Here is a 20,607-nt window from a genome sequence, read left to right as displayed (position 1 = left end):
AGTGGCTGAGGGTCTCGCTAAATGCTGAGGTTGGCTTTGAACTTGATATACTCCTGCCTCAACCTCCCAATTATCTTGGATTATGGGGAAAGCCATGTTGCAATATTCTAATTCTAAGTGGTTAAAATGATAAATTTTCCAGGAGTGGTGATACATGCCTGTAATCCCAGCGACTCCGGAGACTGAGGCAGGAGGATCACAAATTTGAGACCCGCAACAGAAACTAAGGGAGGCCCTAATCAATTTAAGGAGACTCTGTCTCAAAAAATAAAAAGGACTGGGGATGTGGCTTAGTCATGAAGTTCCTCTGGGTTCAATTTCCAGTACCAAAAAATTTTTTTAAATAAAATGAAATGATAAACTTTACCACAAGAAAAGATTAAAAATGTATATTTATGCACACATGCTATCCATTGGTGTATGTAGCAAACAAAACTGCAAGGTAATACCAGGAAGTGTTAATAATGACTGCTTTTGTGGGTTAGGTGATCATTTTTGACTTTTTATATCTATCTGAGAGGTTTTCATTTAGAATAGATTACTTTCATAATATGAAACATCAGAAAGGCAGTTATTTTTTTGTTTGGTTGATTTTGTTCATTTTTTTCTGGCACTGGGGATTGAACACAGGGGTGATTTACTATCGAGCCACATCCCAACCCCTTTTATTTTTTGAGACAGAGTTTTGCTAAATTGCTGAGGGCCGGGCTAAATTGCCGAGGCTGGCTTTGAACTTGTGATCATACTACTTCAGCCTCCATGAGTCACTGGGATTATAGGCATATGCCACCGCGACCAGCTAGTGAGGCAATTTTATGACAGATAAAAACAAGTAGACAGAAGAAAATAAAAATGATGGCAGAAATGAATTAATGAACAGAAGCCAAAATTAGCCTCAGTGAATCAAGGAAGGACTGATCAAGACAGAAGAGAAAGAAGGTTTAATAATATTGGGAATAATAAATGTCACTGTCACTGCTGGCTGCCTTTCCAATATTAATGATATTATCTCTGTATATCTCCATAACATTATGCTGAGTGAAAGAAGCCAGACACAAAAGGTCACATATTGCATGATTCCATTTATATGAAATATTCAGAATAGGTAAATCCATAGAGACAGAATGATGATTGGTGGTTGCCAGGGGCTGGGGGGAGGGGGAGTGGAAGAAACTGCTTAATGAGTTTTATTTTGGAATGATGGAAATGTTTTGGAACTAGACAGAGGTGGTAGTGACACATTCTGAATGTACTAAATGCCACCGGATTGTTCACTGTAAAATGGTTAGTTTTGTGTTATATGAATTCCAACTCAATAAATTTAAAACTGGATATGATTTCATATATAAGTATATTTCATATATAAGTATATATCTAAAATCACAAATAAATACATATGTATATACTCTAGATATTCTTGAGATAATAGGGTAAATTTTAAAATGAACTGGATATTGGATAATATTATGAAATTATTCTTTGAAATAACATTGGTGGAATGTGGTGTTGCCCAGTGACAGAACATGCACAAAACCCTGGGTTCCATCCCCAGTGCATGCACACGCACACACACACATACACACACACACACACACTCTGAAAAAGAAAGTTAAAAGAAACAGCATTGATGCTGACATTTTATTTACTTATTTAGTGGGGGTTACTGAGGATTGAACTCAGGGACACTCCATCACTGAGCCACATCCTCAGCCCAATTTTGTGTTTTATTTAGAGACAGGGTCTCACTGAATTGCTTAGTGCCCCACTGTTGCTGAGGCTGGCTTTGAACTCTCAATCCTCCTGTCTCAGCTTCCAGACCTGCTGGGATTACAGGAGTGCGCCACTGCACCCAGCCAATGGTGACATTTTAAATATGTCCCTTTCTCACTTGGGCCATTCAGAAACTTCATCTGGGGGGCTGGGCCTATAGCTCAGTGGTAGAGCGCTTGCTTTGCACAGGTGAGGCACTGGGTTCAATCCTCAGCACTGCATATAAATAAATAGATAGATAGATAGATAGATAAATAAATAAAATGAAGGTCCCCTGACAACTAAAAAAATATGAGAGAGAGAGAGAGAGAGAAACCTCCTAGGGACTAGAACTTCCCTCTAGATTACTTCATGATCCAGCCATTGACACTAAAGCCTGGCCTGGACTGAGAAGATTCTAGGACCCCCTCTGACTAGAATAGAAGGTGCTGGTCAGGAAGCTTCTGTCTCAGCCTCAAAGGCTAGCTGTTGTTCTCCATGCTCTGCCTGTGAAGCCAGGACTGGGACTGTCTTCCTCTCTTTGTTAGCAACTACCAGTTTAGGTTCCGCTATTAAGAGACACTAGAGAGAGACAGGAAGGCAGGAAGAGGGACATGGAACTTGTTTCTGGGTTTCCTCAGCACAACTCAGTAATTATCTTCAGCTATCCATAGTTGGTTTCTGTGGTAGCAGTGGATTCCCATTTGCAGCTTTCCCCCAACCTCCTGCTGTCCTCAGAGACCCCAGAGTTGACAGTACCTTGTTCTCAGAGGTCTGGGTCCCAGACAGGTTCTTCCTTCAAGCTTGTCTGTCTGAATCATTGCAACTTCTCTTCATTTTTCTTCCAGTCCTAAAGATGATAATTGTTTCTAGCAATTGCTATTTTAGTGTTTTCCTGTTTGCCTTTTCAATATATAAGTTAATTTTTTCCCACTACTGGGGATTGAACCCAGGGGCACTCTACCCTGAGCTACATTCCCAGCCCTTTCTTTTCTTTGGTACTGGGGATTGAACACAGGGGCACTTTTACTACTGAGCTACATCCCAGTTTGTTTTTATTTTATTTTTTTTTAATTTTAAGTCAGAGTCTCACTAAGTTACAGTCTTGCTAAGTTGCTGGGGCTGGCTTCAAACTGGTGATTCTCCTGCCTCAGCCTCCTAAGTCCCTGGGATTATAGGCATTGTGCAATTTTTTTGAACTAAATATTATCTGTAAAAATAAGTGTCATTGTCCCTTTTTGTTTTGTTTTGTACTTTTTTTCCTTAATTTTATTTAATTTATTTATTTATTTTTATGTGGTGCTGAGGATCGAACCCAGTGCCTCACATGTGCTCCACCACTGAACTTCAACCTCAGCCCCTGTCATTGTCCTTTGACAGGACCTTGACTGATGCATCTCCTATAGAGGATTATTCATTATATTTGCTTTATGAGTTTTTCTATGTCTTAAATATTTCATTCTAATATATTCACTTTAATTTTTTTGGTGCTAGGGTTGGAACCCAGGGCCTTTCACATGCTAGGTAAGTGCTCTAGCACTGAAGTATGTCCCTAGCCCTCACTTTATCATTTTTATTTTATTTATTTATAACCAGGGATTTAACCTGGGTTTTAACAAGGTTAAATCCCAGCACTTAAACCACTGAGCCACATCTCAGCCCCATTTTTATTTTTATTTTGAGACAGGGCCTCGATAAATTACTTAGGGCCTGCTAAAGTTCTGAGGCTGGCTTTGAACTTGTGATCCTCCTGCCTCAACCTCCTGAGTCCCTGATATTACAGGCATGCACCACCATGCCTGCCTGTATCATTTTATCTACCAGCAAAAATGTGTTTCTAGGAATAAATTTGACAAAACATATATATGCAATGTATGGAGACATTAAAAAGCACCTAAATAAATGGAAAGATATATATTGTATTCATTGATGGAAAGAAAAACATAGCCCTCAAGATGCCAGTTCTTTCTGGGCTGGGGTTGTGGCTCAGTGGTAAAGTACTCCCCTGCGTGGGTGAGACCCTGGGTTCGAGCCTCAGCACCACATAAAAATAAACAAATAAAACAAAGGTATTGTGTCCAACTACAACTAAAAATAAATATTAAAAAAAGATGCCAGTTCTTTCCAAATGAGATCTTGGAAAAGGCCCTGGAATCTGTTTTTTGTTTTATTTTTCAATACAGGGGATTGAACCAGAGGCACTTTACCACTAAGCTACTTCCCCAGCCCCTTTTTTATTTTCAGGAAGGGACTCACTAAACTGCTGAGGCTGGTCTCAGACTTGGACTTGGGTTTCTCCTACCTCAGCCTCCAGAGTTCCTAAGGTTACAGGCATGCTCTCCTGTACCCGGCAGGCCCTGGAGTCTGTATTTTGTTATCTAAGGATAATTTGAAATTGTTCTCAGACCACTGTAGAAAGAAACTGAAAAAGGATAATATTTCAAGTCGGAAATATTTTGTCAAGGAAAACTTGGATGTTCTATATTGTGATTTTCAATAAAGCCTAAAATATTTTGTGTATTTCTTTTCCACATCTTTATTTTTACTATTTTAAAATTATTATTATCATTATACAATATTGGGGATTGAACTCAGTGGTGCTCCACCAGTGAGTTATATTCCCAGTTCTTTTTACTTTTTTATTTTTGAGACAGGTCTCACTGAATTGTCCAGGGGCTGGCCTCAAAATTATGATCCTTCTGGACTGAGGCTTTTATTTAGTGGTAGAGTGCCTACCTAGCTTGTGTGAGGCTCTGGGTTCACCTCCTTAGCACCACCACATTTCAATAAGTAAATAAAATAAAGGTATTCTTTCCATCTACAACTAAAGGAAATTTTTTTTTTAAGAATTGTGATCCTCCTGCTTCAGCCTCCCAAGTCACTGGGATTACACATTTGTGCCACCCTGTCATTGTCTTTATATACAAATATAGTTTCCATTTCCTCAAACGTTGGTAATTATAGCCAAGGCTTAAGGGAATTAACCAGAACAAAATTAATCAATGCCAATACTCTGAAATATGCAATATATATGGAGTATTTTTACTTTTCACTTTTTGTTTTTGGTACCTAGGATTGAACACAGGGGCATTTAACGGATGAGCACAATCCCTCAGCCCCTTTTTATGTTTTTTAAATTTTGAGACAGGGTCTCAAGAAATTGTTTAGGGACTCACTAAATTTCTGAGGCTGGCCTCAAATTTGTGATCTTCCTGCCTTGGCCTCCTAAGAGGCTGGGATTACAGGCATTCACTGCTGCACCGGCTTCTTCTTTTTTTTCAGTGCTGAGACTCAAACCCAAGGCCTTGTGCATGGTAGGCAAGTATCACTGAACTACATCCCTAGCCCTCTATATGTGTGGTATTTGAATTTTTGCAGTGAATGTTTTCTCTTTTTTAAAAATCATATATATATATATCTTTGTGGATCATAAACTGGGCAATCATAAGTTCTTGTACCTGAAAAGAGTTTTTAGATGTTTTCTTCCTGTTAGAGCATACACTCCAATGTATGCCAATCTAGGAGTATATTCCACAGCCTGCAATCAATATGCCTAAGTAATCTGTGCATAAAGTACAATCATTTTCTAAATCTTTCCATGTCTGCCAGAAATGTGGACATCTATAGCAATTGGCCAAATTCCTATAAGGAGTAAAAATAGGGTTAACAAGGAAAAATAACATTGGGTAATCAAACAATAAGCTCTTTTTTTTTTAAAGAGAGTGAGAGAGAGAGAATTTTTAATATTTATTTTTTAGTTCTCCGCGGACACAACATCTTTGTTGGTATGTGGTGCTGAGGATCGAACCCGGGCCGCACGCATGCCAGGCGAGCGCGCTACCGCTTGAGCCACATCCCCAGCCCCACAATAAGCTCTTTGTTGTATGAAAAGGCTAATAGTCCTTTCATTATCTACAACCCCAATAGTATAACATAACAAAAATAAAATTCAACTTTTTTTTTTTTTTTTTGGTACTGAGGATACAACCCAGGGCCTCTTAACCACTAAGCCATATCCCCAGCCCTTTTTTAATTTTATTTTTTTATTTTGAAACAGGGTCTTGCCAAGTTGCTGAGATTGGCTTTGAACTTGGCATCCTCCTGCTTCAATCTCCCCTGTAGCTGGGATTACAGACATGCATTATCACATCCAGTTATATGCTCCATTTTTAATAAAATGCTCAGTAGGTGCTCAGTAAATGTTCTGTTTTTATGGTCCCAAGGACCTTGTGCAAGCTAAACCCCTGAGCCATGTCCCCAGAGCTCAGTAAAACTTTAATTGATGAACTAAAACTCTGATTCCACTAAGTTTATCCTGGGTTAATCTTGGTCTGCAGGCTGCCTGAACTCTTCACAGTGTTGCAGAGGTCCATCTGTTCTGAGCAAGCTATGACATTAACACAGACCAAACACTTTTGTCTTTCCACAATGTCAGAATTGATTAATCAATTAACAATAAATTTACAAACTGTATCACTTTCATCAGCTGTAAATCACTTGAGTACTGGTGGATCATAAACTGGGCAATCATAAGTTCTTTTATTTCAGTCTTAACTACTAATATCTATAATACTCAAGTCACAGGTCCTGCTTTACATAAGTTTATATTTGCATATCTATATATACATATTATATATTAACCCTTTCTTAGCTTTTCTGTAATATATACATTTATATTTATATATTTATTATATATAAATAATATCTTAACATTATTTATAAATAATATGTTTGTTATTTATATTATACATTTATGTATATATATTATAGAAAGGCTAAGAAAGGGTTAAGGCAGCCTGAGGGATTCTGAAGGTTGATTGGAAAGCCCTGGGGACAGCAGATAGAAATGCAAAAGAGTCTCTGCAGGTGGTCAGATGAGGGTTTAGAGCCTGCCAAGTGCTGGTGCTGTGGAGCAGGCCTGTAATCCCAGGGACTCAGGAGGCTGAGGCAAGAGCATAGAGTTCCAGGCCAGCCTCTGCAATTTAGGAAGACTCTTGCTCAAAAAGGGCTGGAGATGTAGCTCAATGGTAGAGCACCCTGGGTTCAGTCCCCAGAACCACACATACAAAATAAGAACCAGTCAAAGAACTTGTTCAGGATGTGCAGTTGTCAGAGCTCAGAATTTATTCTAGGCTAGAATGGGGAGACAGAGAGTTGGAAGAGTTCAGAGGTTCATCCCTTGTCAACTCCCTTCACAGCATGATCTGATGACCTCCTTCACAGGATAGTCTGATGACAGGTTGGTGTGTCTGTATAAAGTCTTGGGGTGCTTCTCCTCTCATGGGTTTCAGATGAGGGAGGAACATCCAGAAAGGTTGCTAAACCCACCACCAGCCTGGTTTCTCTGACATGGACCAACACACCCACACAGCCACGTGCTTCTGATTTAATTTGGTAAGCGCACAATTAATTTATCAATGTGAGCCTTATGGTTGTGCTGTGCAGATGGTGGTTGTTTACTTGTACAAACAAGGTATAGAGTCATTCAACCTTGGTACTTGTACTCAAAATGGAATAACTCATGGTAGATTAGTGCTTCACAGAATGAAATAACTCAGAGCTAGGCACAGTCTGATAACTGCTGTTCTATTCATCATGGAGTGACTCAGGGCAGGGCACAGCCTGCTCTCAACTTCACTTCCAGAAGGTTCTTCAAGAGGTCACAGGAAGGGATATCACCTTGGGGAATTGAGGGTTTGGTCCTCACCTGAACAGACTCAGAAAACAGATTACCAGTGCATTTTATCTCTTTGGTGGATCTTTCCTCTTTCACAGAGCTTTCTCTGTGCCTGGCATTTTGCTAAGCACCTGTGTTCCAGTCCTCACTTTGTTTACCACATGGCTGGGGACAGAGTCAATTAGACAAGCCACTGTATTGAGGAGTGGGATTGGCCTGGTACAAGAAGTACAGTATGCTCAGTATGCATAACAGGGTACTTTGGGGGCCTGTGGGGCTTCTTAGAGGAGAAATTCAGGTTATGCTGTCTCCCAAGAGCAGGTGTTCATTACCCAAGCACTCAGGCCTGAAATATAAAATCAAAATGTTCCTTTTAGTATCAAAGAGCATGTAGCCAGTACACACCTGTAATCCCAGCATCCCAGTGTCCCAGGGTCTCAGAGACTGAGGCTGAGGCAGGAGGATCACAAGTTCAAGGCCAGCCTCAGCAACTTAGTGAGGCTCTAACTTAGTAAGACCCTGTCTCAAAATAACAAATAAAAAGGTCTGGGGATGTGGCTCAGTGGTTAAGTGTCCCTGGGTTCAATTCCCAGTACCAAAGAAACAAAAACAAAAACAACAAACAAATAAACAAACAAACAAACAAAAAAACAATGATCAATGTAACTGTCTCACAAAATAAACACACGCATCTCTACATTTTCTGTGGTCAAATCCACACAGGGAGCCTGATGGTAATGCACAGATTGATAAGTACAAAATCAAAACAAATTTTACTGATCAAAGGCATTCAATTAGTATAACCAGATCCCCCACCCCGACACTAGGGATACCTTTGCAAATGAGGCCATGACTATTTTTCTTTTTATTTTTTTAATTGTTCTAATTAGTTGAGGCCATTTTTTTTGTGTGTGTGTGGGGGTACTGGGGATTGAATTTAGAGGCACTCGACCACTGAGCCACATCCCTAGCCCTATTTGTATTTTACTTAGAAACAGAGTCTCACTCAGTTGACTAGCACCTTGCTTTTTGCTGAGGCTGGCTTTGAATTTGGGATTCTACTACCTTAGTCTCCTGAGCCACTGGGATTACAGGTGTGCCCCACAGTGACTGATTGAGGTCATTATTTTTTGATGTTCTCTTTTTGACCAATGTTATCTATTTTCCAAACAATGTTTGGATGGACTCTGGCAGCCTGGCCTCCCTGTCTTGTTATGTTTCTAGATTTCTTCTCTTTTGATGGCCACATTGCTTCTTTAGATATGCCAACCTCTTTGATCATATTCTAGGATATGATGAGGTCTATAATTTACTGCCAGCAAAGACAGAATAAGAGGGTGAAGAGCAGTGTGTTGTGTTGAGGGTTACAGCCTGGTGTGGTGGCACACTCCCATAATCCCAGCTACTCAGGAGCCTGAGGCAGGAGATTGCAAGTTCGAGGACAGCCTGGGTAATTTTGCAAGTACCTGTCTCAAAATAATATAAATAGCTAGGCGAGGTGGTGCAAGCCTGCAATCCCAGCAGGGAGGTGGAGGCAGGAGGATTGCAAATTCAAAGCCAGCCTCAGCAACAGTGAGGTGCTTAGCAACTCAGTGCCTCACACATGCTTGGCAAGTTCTCTGCCACTGAGCTACAGCCCCAGTACTCCCAGTCCTTTTTATTTTGAAAAAGGGTCTTACCACATTGCTGAGGCTGGCCTCAACCTTGCCATCCTCCTGCTTCAGCCTACTGAGTCATTGGGATTACAGGTATGCCCCACTAAGCCTGTGAAGAAATGGGTTTTCATTGGTGAAATAATTAGCTTGTTGGCCAGTAAACTGGGCATAAGAAATGGGCTCATATTGATGAAATTGGTGATATTCAAGATTATGTCACTTACCCTTGCTTTAATAAGGTGTAAGAGCCTAGAAAGTTTGAAGCCTGTTCCCTTTGGACTAATATTCTAAACTAAAGCTTTCAATGGTCCTGTGTCCAGTTTTCATTTCTGTGGTTTACATTTCCCCAATACTGGCCAAAAGGCCACAGAATCTTTTCTCTGTAATATCGGTGAGTCTCTCATGAGTGCCTTGTATTTTATTAAAATGATGGTTAGATAATCTAAAAGGCCAAAGAAGCTCCGTGGGGTGGTGCACACCTGTAATCCCATTGGCTCAGGAAGCTGAGGCAGGAGGATCTGAGTTCAAAGCCAGCCTTAGCAACTTAACAAGGCCCTAAGCAACTCAGTGAGACCCTGTCTCTAATAAAATATAAAAAGGGGCTGGGGATATGGCTGAGTGGTGAAGTGCCCCTGGGTTCAATCCATAATACCAAATAAATAAATAAAAGGCCAGAGAGCTGGGACATCACTGGGCTTTTATTCACACAAATTACTTTGTGCCTGTTTGCTCAAGACTTTAGTAAACATCTGAGCATATGAATGGATATTCAGACCCCTACCCATAGCCCTTAGGGAGCCTGGAGAGAATGCCCCCGTTACCCAACAGGAACTGTTGTTCTAGTGGCCTTTACCCTACTGGCAAGGGCAATTCTTAACAGATAATAAGGACTTCCTGGAGCAAAGGTGAGAATAATCAGTGTGGACAGAACACAGTTTCCTTTAAAGACTTGGAAATTAAAAAAAAAAAAAAAAGTAGCCTTTTGGGCTGGGGTTGTGGCTCCAGTTCCCTGGAGAATTGCACTGCTGATAGATTTATTCTGTTTCTTGCTGGGGCTTTTTCCTTAAGAAGATGAGACACAGTGGCTGAGGCACCACATATAAAAACAAATAAATGAAATAAAGGTCCATCAACAACTAAAAAAATTTAAAAAAAAAAAAAAGTGGTAGCCAATCAAGACCTAAAAAGCAACCCCAACAATGGATCCCAGCATAGATAAACAAAGTGCTTTACAAAGCCTTGGGCTAAGGTTTGACAGAATGCCTAATCTCTCTGAAGGCACTTGAGATAAAAATCTAAAGAAAATTAGTGAGACCTTGTCTCAAAATAATGAAAGGGCTGAGGATGTAGCTTAGTGGTAAAGTGCCCCTGGATTAAGTGATTAAATTCTCAGTGCACACACACACACACACACACACACACACACACACACACACAAAATGTAGGGCTGGGGCTGTAACTCAGCTGTAGAGCACTTGCCTGGAGTGTGTGAGGCACTGGGTTCCATCCTCAGCACCACATAAAAATAAATAAATAACCCCCCCAAAAAAATCTAAAGAAAAATGGGTTGGTCTATCAAAAATCAGTTTAGTCTGACAGTCTGTCCTGGGAAAGAAGAGAGTGATCTAAGACTAGAGAACCAGGCAGTACCCAGGGTACATCTCATTTCTGCCTGAATATTCTTTAGAAGAAAAATCACTAAGTTCCACCCACATTCAAGAGAGGAAGAGACTCACATTGCACCTTTGGAAGTTGGAAAAACTTGTGGGCAGATCGAAAAACCACCAGATCGTACGTTAAAGATGTTTGAGAAATAGTCTTCATATTTCTGGCAGGACCAGTAATAGCTATGTTTCTCTTGAGCAACCAGTTTGTTTTCATTTTGTGATGTTGTGAATCAATCTGTAAATTTTGTTTTTCTCAGCTGTTGAGAAGCTCAAAATAAAAATTTGGCTCACCTCCCACTTGTGTAAGTCTTTTTTTTTTTTTTTTTTGGACTGGTGATTGAACCCAGGGGTGGGTTTACCTTTGAGCTACATTCCCAGTCTTTTTTTATTTTTTGAGACAGGGGTCTCACTAAGTTGCTGAGGCTGGCCTTGAACCTGTGATCCTCCTGCCTCAGCCTCCCAAGTTGCTGAGATTATAGATGTGTACCACTATACCTGGCTCAGGCTTCTGTGGAAGGAATGCAAGAAACAAAGATGTTTGGCATGTGTTTTACAGATTCAACTCACTATGACCTCACCTTATTTTCCTATTCTTTCATTTTAGTATCATTTCTGTGTGTGTTTACACATCATACATATGGCAGAATTTCTATCAATACATCTACATATGTTATAGTATATTATGCATGTGATTCACACCATATCCCTTCTGAGATGTGAATGTGTGTAAATAAATACAATGAAACAATGAAAAACTTTTAATTTTGCTTAAGACTTGAGGTCACTGACATAGGTTTATATATATATATATATATATATATATATAATATACATATGTGAAATTATATATATATACTTATATACATATATATGTGAAATTAAAGACTGAATTCTTTTTTTTTTTTTGTAGTGCTGGGGATCGAACCCAGGGCCTTATGAATACAAGGCAAACACTTTACCAACTGACCTATATCCCCAGCCCTGAATTCTTTATTTGGAATGAAATATTCTTGTCTTACAAATAGGTAATAAAAGGAATAATTCATACATATTATTAACCAAAACGAAAAGGGAAAGGTCGTGCAAAATGCAGCAGACAACACATTTCTAACATGTTGCAAAGGCTGACTCCAGGACAACAAAATAGTTCAGAAAGGTGCAGCAAAATGGTGTATGTGTGAAAACTGAAAAATATCGAGCTTACAGGGTGCAGAATGTTTCCCCAAATCTGACGGAGTCCATACATGTCTGCACTCAGAATACTGTTAAAATAATTTAACCATGACTATAAGGACTACAGAAAATAGTATTCTGTGTATATACCTGGCCTTCTAATTGCTTCCTTATGTGTTGTTTCCTTTTTTTTCTTTTTGGTACTGGGGATTGAACCCAGAGGCACTTACCACTGAGCCATAGCCCTAGTCCTTTTTTAAATTTTTATTTTGAGGCAGGGCCTTGCTACCTTGCTGAGACTGGCCTCAAACTTGCTATCCTCCTACCTCAGCCTCCTGGGTAACTGAGATTACAGTCATGTGCTAGCCTGCCCAGCGTTCTAAGGTAATTTTAAATAATGCTTATAATTTTAGTAGCTACCTGGTATTCTATTGTACTGTAATTTAACTACAGTGCATTTGTCCCTCAGTTCCCTGGAGAATTGCACTGCTGATACATTTATTCTGTTTCTCCCTGGGGCTTTTTCCTTAAGAAGATGAGACAGGGTGGCTGAGGCCATCAGCTTTATATAGTCTGAAAATGGGTTCATTTTCAGCTGGCACCTATGTCTCAAAGTATGCTTTCGTTTTGAAATCTCAAAGCTGAACTGAGCTGTTCTGCCCATGAAATGAAATAATGGTCCTTATTTCAAATTAAAAAACAATTTAAATTAATGGATGGAATTTTCCCAAATTTAAATTTACTCTCATGCATGTTATTAAATTTTTGACGCCTGCTACCACTGTCTTGTGTTCAACTCTAATAAAAAATGGCATAGGATTTACACAAATTTTCATAACGAATTATTTGAGACAATATGTCAGGATCTCATGATGATCGGTGACTTTCAGCTCAGCCATTGGAGATCTTGTTCCATCAGAGGGAAACGGAATATTCCTGAGGTACATCCCCCCCATCATATCAATAAAAATACCTGATTCAGCAAACCGAGTCTGTTGAGAAATTAAGAAATGAAACGAATGGCGGAGAAAGCAGAATGCATTCAACATGAATTAAGCTGCATCGAAGTACAGGAACTATGCTAGAAGTAGGGGCGGTTCAGTCAAGGTGTACAGAACGGGGCTCCCACCCCAAAGGAGCTCGGTACTGGTAAACCGTCGTGAGAACTCTGGTGGAGGGGCTGGGCTCGCAGCAAATATCCGAGCCTAGAGCCTCTAATTCTGAAGCCATTACATCTCCCGCCTTGAAAATCGCGAAGTATCCCCCTTATCCCCAAATCATTCGCACTTAATTTCGAAGAATAGCAACAAAATAAAAAACACAACCCAGGTGTCCCTGACTCTATCCCTTCTCAACACTGGAATATTTTAAAACTTTTCCTGTAGGATAATAACGAATACTTTCCGGTACCGAGACATTACCCCTAGAAACTACAAGTCCCAGTAGGCTGCACATGGAGCAGAGTGGGCGTTCCTTTCTTCTCAGAACACCGCATTATGCTCCAATCGCGATCCAGGCCTGACAGCCGTGGCCGCGCAGCCTGCTAAGACTCGTAGTCGGCTGCGAAGTCCCTTTTCCAGTCCGCGCAGACGCGCGCGGCCTCCGTCCGCCCTTCGGCCCTAGCAGAAGCCCAGCCCAGGATTCGGTGCACCCCACCCCCATCTCACCGCTTTCCCTCGGGGGCCAACCTCCTCCGGTCACGTGGCAACCTTCCCACGCGGCAATTGGCCGTGGCGTTCGGGGGCGGGGCTCAAGGCCCTGCGAGGTTCCGTGCCCCTTGTCGGGCCGCTTGTTTGGCTGCTACCGTCACCTCATGGCGACGCGGTTAGAGGAGGCAGCGCGGGGAAGAGGCGGAGGCGCCGAGGAGGCTATTGAGGCCGGACGGGGCGGACGGCGACGTAGCCCGCGGCAGAAGGTCAGTCAGGGGGACGCCCTCGTTGTTGATGGGCCAGGGGGATCCTCGGTTTTTTGGGTCTACCGCTTCACTCTCCTTGGTTACCTTTAGCCATGGGACGAACATCCGGCTCTTTTCCCTCTTAGGGGTGGGTGACGACAGTGGGAGCAGGTGGGGGGGTGGGACCGGGATGGATGGGGTGGGAAGAGACGATGGTTGGGATTTGGGGACGCACCGCGGGAGGGATGAGGGAGGACAGGGTTCACCCGGGTCTGAGGGGGAAGGGGTGCGAGGCGGGGGCGCGCCAGGTGTGACAGCCACGTGCGGCCGGCACCCCGGGGCCCCAAGCGCCAGGTGTTTTCTCTCCCAGCCCTTGCGGTCACAGTGCTCCTAGCTCTGGGCGCCGCCGTCCGGGGGCTCTGTGTGGTTGCGGGCTCGCCCTCTTTGCGTCCGGCAGGTGCGCAGGGGCGCGCTGCGGGGTGTTCTCGGGCCGCTCAAGCGAGGCTGTTGCGCAGTAAGATAACCGCGCGGGAGCCGGGGCTGCGCTTCGCCCCCCTTCCCCCGCCCCCCTGCGCTCCCCGCCACTGCGCGGGCGGGCGGGCGGGCGGGCGGTGAGTACCGCGGGGCTTGTGAGGAAGGGGGGCGCCTGGTCTCTGGGACCCAGGGCACGGGGCTAGCCTCTGGGCACCACCGGCCTGGCGGCTGCACGTGGGGGCAAAAATGGGGAGGTGATGCTAGAGGACCTGGGTCCTGCGGAGTTGGAAGCAAGCATCGTGTGATAGCCTTCCCAGTCCTGCTATTCACCCCCCCCCCCAACCCCGGTTTCTTTTTTTCTTTTCTTTTTCTTTTAATTTGGTAAGCGGAAACTTGAGCGCCTCCCTGACCCTGGCCTTCGGTCTTTCTTAATCTGGGAGACAGGCTGGACCGTTCTTGCCTTACTTGACTCACGTCAAGGAGTTTTCAATGTCTCCCTGGATACAAGAAAATCTAGACCTCTTTCAGAATGGGAGAATTCCACTTGTTCTGGAGCTTAGTGGGTGGAGTTTGAAAAACATTGCACAACGAATAGGGTACAGGGCTTTCAGGACCCAGGAACGGAGAATTGCGTGGAATGGGGCTGGGAAGGTGGAAACCCCCGTCTCTTTTTCTATGCAGGTGAACATATTGAAACGTTCAACTTGTTGGACGTCCTGCTTGGTCACTCAGGGCTATTTAATATGACATAATTATGTATTTGACTAATCTTAAAAATCACTCCTCTATGAAATTTCGTAATAATATTTTTCTAATGCGATTCATGAACTTCAAAAGGGAGAACAAAGGTCCGGTTTACATTTGAGCAGAGTGTCGAGGATTGGCTTTTTGGGGCCTGTTTTCTAAGGTCGGGTATTTTCATGTCTTTTCGTGAGGGTGTTACTCCTTCTCAATTTCCTCTCTCTTTGTATTCTAAAAGAAAGATCCAGTGCTTGGCTTGTAGGATTGAGAATGAAGCTGTGGATTCAGTGTACTTTAGGGATTCTACACTGTCACTTTGGACACTTGACTTATTCCCTGAGGGTGGGAAGCCAGTCTCAGTGTTTGATTTCATAGGTTCCCAGGGGAGAATTCTGATAAAAAGCCACTGCAATTGAGGACATAAGTGCCCTTTTATACCACTAGGTTAAGGACAAAAAGTCATTGAATTAGGAACTGAGGCTTAATCAACTAGCGTATTAAACGACAAAGATAGGAGGTAATGACTCTTTGAGGTACTGAGCTCTGGTTAACAGCTAGATATGAAAGTCATGTATTTCTACTGTCTTATTTTTGTTTTGCTCGTAGACCTTTCTTTGCTCATCCTTTTCTGGGAAACTTGTCCTTTTCGTTTTTTCAACTGACTATAATGTGGAATTGAGATTCATGGTTAAATATTAATTTTCATAAAAAATGGGTGACTATCTTTTGTCTGCAGAAATCATTTTTAGTTAGTCCTTATGATCCTTTAAAAAATTTTTTCTCTAGGTCATTAACTTGGGAAAATATTCCTTAATTCTGATTTAACCTCTACCCTCTTTTTCAGGAAGCAGAAATGAATTGAGTTGTTTTAAAACACTGAAGAAATGAAAAGAAAAATGATTGTTTTGTCATTATTTGGTTACGTCTTGAAATGAGAAAAATTGGACGTGGGCTTTATTGATTCCTGGTAGTTTGAACCCTTTACCTGCTCACTTTTTTTTGGTGGTGGTGGTGGTGGTGGGGGCAGTTTGGTGTTGCTAGGACAGCCTTGAACTGCTGGGTTCCAGTGCCTATTCACTCTTGACCCCAGCAGTTAATTTTGGCATTGTTTCATAACTACATCTATTTGAATGGTCTCTTGATATAACTAGGGGTTTATTGAGGAATTGTCTTAAACTATGCTGGTATGGTAGCTGCTAGCCACATGTGACTATTTAAATTTGTTAGTTAAATAAAATTTAAAAATTGTGTTCCTCAGTCATACTAGTCAAATTTCAGGTGTTCCAGTAGCCAGTGTGGCTAGTAGCTATTGTATTAGAGCAGATCTAGAATAATTTCCATCCAATTAAGTTCTGTTGGGCAGCATTGGTCTAAAAAAAATGGGTGTATGTTATCGAGCATTGCAGGCATTTTATTTATTTAGTTTTAACTTATTTTTATTTTTTGGCACTGGGGATTGAACTCATGGGCACTTAACCACTAAGCCACATCCCCAGCCCTATTTTGTATTTTATTTAGAGATAGGGTCTCACTGAGTTGCTTAGTGCCTCGCTTTTGCTAAGGCTGACTTTGAACTTGTGATCCTCCTGCCTCAGCATCCTGAGCCACTGGGATTACGGGCATGCGCCTGGCTTATTATTTTTATTTTTTGCAGTTCTGGGGATTGAACCCAGGGGCATTGTACCAATGAACTACATCCCCAACTGTTTTTATTTTTTAGTTCTTATTATTTTTTTTTAATTTTGATAAAAGATCTCAAGTTGGCTCAGGCTGGCCTTGAACTTGTGATCCTCTTGTCTCAGTCTCCTGAGTATCTGGGATTACAGGCGTGTGCCACCTTGTCCGGCACCACATTAACTCTTTAAGCATCACTCAGATGCTATGGAGAAGGCTGGGTAGTTGTCATTGCCCTCATTTACTGATGACAAACTGCTCAGCAAGGTCAAGTGATTTGCCCAAGGGGTAAAGCCGAGTCTGGAACCCAATACCCTTTCATCTACAACACGGTAATAAGTAGTGTAGCAGTGGGTAAATAGTATGGATTTTAGAGTCAAGACTCTTGGCTGTCTGCCACTTACTAGCTGTGCAACCTTGGGCAGGTTGCTCAATCTGTAAGCCTCATTTGTATCATCTATAAAGTGGGGATGATGCTAATATCTACCACATTAAGATTTTTTTTTATATTTTATTAGTTGTTGGTGGCCCTTTATTTATTTTTTTATGTGGTGCTGAGAATTGAACCCAGTGCCTCACACATGCCTGGCAAGCGCTCTACCACTGAGTCACAACCCCAGCCTCCACATTAAGATTATTGTAAAGAATAAGTCATCCCCCCCACCCAAGTATTGGGGATTGAACCCAGGGCCTTGTGCAGGCAAGTGCTGTCTATGGAACTACACCCCAGCCCCCTTTTTGTGAATAATAAGAGTTGATCTGACATTTGGCACAGTGCAGGGCATGTAGACTTTTGCATGGTTTGGAGGGGAAAATATTTGAAAGGTTTCTTTCTCTCAGGGTGCTGTTAATTTTGTAAATTCATCTTCTAACCTTTGTATTCTTCCCTCTTCCTAGAATCTCTGTATGATTAACATAATGAGGAGAAATTAGGGTTGGACAAGAATACGAGGTAGGAAGAAACCATTTTATTAATCTTGTTTTTTTTCCTCATTTGTCAACTTGATGAACTTCCACTTTTCTGGCACAAATATTAAGTAATAAGAAGTAAAGTGACCTTCTATTTACAACATTGTTTATAACTATATTACCAAGCTTTGGTAAATTTCATTTTTTATAGGATTCCAACTGGAAAAGCAAAGAGACCAGATACAGCACAGTCTTCTAGTAATAAAACATTTTTGTATTGTAATAATGTCATATTTATTTGTTATGTTATTGGAAATTTTTTATCATTAATATCGGTCTTGACTAGAGAAGTTTTATTTAGGAAACTGTATGCCAAATACAGATGACATAAAATGGTGTGTATGATTTGCTTTTATGGAATTTCTTTGTCTTCCCCCCCTTCCCCACTGGAGATTGGACCGAGGGTGTCGCACATGCTGGGCAATTACTCTATCACTGACCTAAATACCCAGCCCCTTTTGTGGGATTCTTTGCAGGATTCACTATAAGAGGTTTCTTTTAAATAGATATACTGTTCATATTTTATACTTTTCAGATTTATATTTCAAAGGAAAGAAATTTGCTCAAATTTCATTTGTTTCATGCACTGTTAGGCAATTTAAATGTGCCTAACTCGGCAGAGTAGGTGGTACTCCGGGTATAGATAAGGCATCTGAAGCTCAGCCCAAAGCAGATTTGCTTAAATAATAGTTCATAAGGCTGAGGTTGTGGCTCGAGCGGTAGCGCGCTCCCCTGACATGCGTGCGGCCCGGGTTCGATCCTCAGCACCACATACAAACAAAGATGTTGTATCTGCCGAAAACTAAAAAATAAATATTAAAAAATTCTCTCTTCTCTCTCTCTCTTTAAAAAAAATAGTTCATAGTCAGTGAAGTTTGTCTAGAGTTGATATATAATTGTGTAATTGATAGTGCAATAGATGGCCCCTCCTGCAAGGGCAGTTTCTGCCTACCTAGTAAGTTTCAATCAGATAGTCTCAAGAAATCCCTTTGCCTCTTCTTTTCCTTCCTGACTTCTTCCCAGTTTCTTTTTTTGTTAGGTTCTAATATGATATGAGTAACATTTAGTTAATATAATGAATGTGTCCATATTTTAAAATTTGTGAAACTGAGCTGGCTATGTGGCCCAGTGGTAGAGTACTTAGCTAGCTTCCATGAGGCCTGGGTTCCATCTCCAGCCCCACAAAAACAAACAAAAAATGTGTAATATATACAAGTATAATATAGAAGTTATTTATTTGTTGGTGGTGTTGGGAATGGAACCCAGAGCCTTGCACATGGTAGGCCAGTGCTGTACCGCTGGGCCACACCCCCAGCCAAGTTTAATGTAGTATTCATCAACATTGAGAATTAGATACATTTAAGTTTTTCCAGGTGGGACATTTCCAGAAGAAGTTAAAAATAGGTCAGTGACCTTTAAGATCCATTCAGACATAGAGAGTGTATTTTTATGATTTTATTTACTTACTAGTTGAAATTCTCTTGGCACTTAGAACTACTTAAATTTTATTACTTGAAGAAGAAGATAAATAAAATGACCAGTGATGTCCTTCTATACTATTAAAATAATTTATTAGCTTTTATTGCTTTGAGTGTTGATTTGTATTTTCTCTTTTGGGTGGTGCTAGGATTGAACCCAGGGCTGTGTACATGCTAGGCAAGCACTCTGCCACTGAGCTAAGCACCCTCAGTCCCTGTTGATTTGTATTCTGTTTAATTTTCAAAGTGTACCCAGTATGACCTTCATTATCCTCCACTTCACACCCTTTAGTCTGCTATGGGTAATGTTTACTTTTAAAACCACCACTTTTTCATTTTTATTGTTTCTCTACTCTTAGAAAGGTCAAGGTAGAATGACTTGGTGAGAAGATATGCTAATAGTTTAGATGAACATTTCTTTTTTAAAAAAAATTTTAGTTGTAGATGAACACAATACCTGTATTTATTTATTTTAATGTGGTGCTGAGAATTGAACTCAGTGCTTCCCACGTGCCTCGCAGGTGCTCTAGCACTGAGCTACAACCCCAGTCCCTAGATGGACATTTCCTTAATAGGATGTTTTGGACTGAAATGTGGGCCATGTTAAAAGTTAATAAAAAAGATGCCTTTTGTAAAATATTTGTATTAAAATATCATAATAGATCTTTGGTGCAGCTGTAGTGTATATTCATTATGTCTGATCCTCTTGCAACTATAGAATGTAGCTACTGTATATCCCTAGTTTACAGGTAAAGAAACTTAAGAAGTTGACTTCCCTGTGGCTACACAGGTAGTGATAAGTGATATATTAAAGTTTGGGTTCTTTGGGCTCTAAAGGTATCATCCATATTCCCTATATTTTATGCTCTCTTCACACTTTTTTTTAATGGTGCTGGGGATGGAACCCAGGGCCTCCTGTGTGTGTGTGTGTGTGTGTGTGTGTGTGTGTGTGTGTGTGCATGTGTGTGTCTGCCTCTAAACTGTGTCCCCAGCCCAAGACATTTATTGAAGATAGTAAAGGTCAAACTTTTTCATGTGGGCAAAACTTTGTGGTAGGTAAAACAAGTAAGTTTTTGGTAAATGAAAAGAAATTATGAAGGGTGGGGTTGGGTGATTGGGGGTATGGAACATCTGTTGTGATCCAGAGACCAGGGAAATTTTGAGCCTAATAGGCTTCATACCTCTTGTTCCATTCACCTAGAACCTAGGTTGACCAGATCTGCTTTGCAGGTAACTTCCTGCAAAGGTACCTTCAAATGTAATTTAGATAAATTAAAAGGTTAAGAGACCCTTTTTAACCTCTCCAAAGTCTACATAGCCTGGTGTTAACAAAGAGTTGAAGTGATCTGGGTAAGTAGAATAAGTAAAAAGAAGGTTTGGGAGCTGGGGGTTATGGCTCAGTGGTAGAGTGCTTGCCTGGCATGTGGAAGGCACTGGGTTCAATTCTCAGCACCAC

General features: G+C 41.3%; 1 protein-coding gene across 2 annotated transcripts in view; it reads left to right on the top strand.

The window, feature by feature from the left end:
• The first annotated feature begins 13,672 nt into the window (after positions 1-13,672).
• The window catches only part of Txlng (taxilin gamma), a 52,643-nt gene continuing 45,708 nt past the window's right edge, over positions 13,673-20,607 (top strand). Inside the window, exon 1 of one of the 2 annotated variants that reach the window (XM_026396712.2) lies at positions 13,673-13,836. In XM_026396712.2, the coding sequence (XP_026252497.2) occupies positions 13,735-13,836 (102 nt within the window). In that variant the 5' untranslated portion in view covers positions 13,673-13,734. Of the gene's footprint in view, positions 13,837-17,601; positions 17,657-20,607 lie in introns of those variants that run through there. The other variant, XM_077793589.1, reaches the window with a different exon arrangement.

The sequence above is a fragment of the Urocitellus parryii genome, chromosome X (assembly GCF_045843805.1).
Source record: "Urocitellus parryii isolate mUroPar1 chromosome X, mUroPar1.hap1, whole genome shotgun sequence".
Lineage (NCBI taxonomy): Eukaryota > Metazoa > Chordata > Mammalia > Rodentia > Sciuridae > Urocitellus > Urocitellus parryii.
Note: the sequence above shows the minus strand (reverse complement) of the source record. Positions and strands in the feature narration are given on the sequence as shown.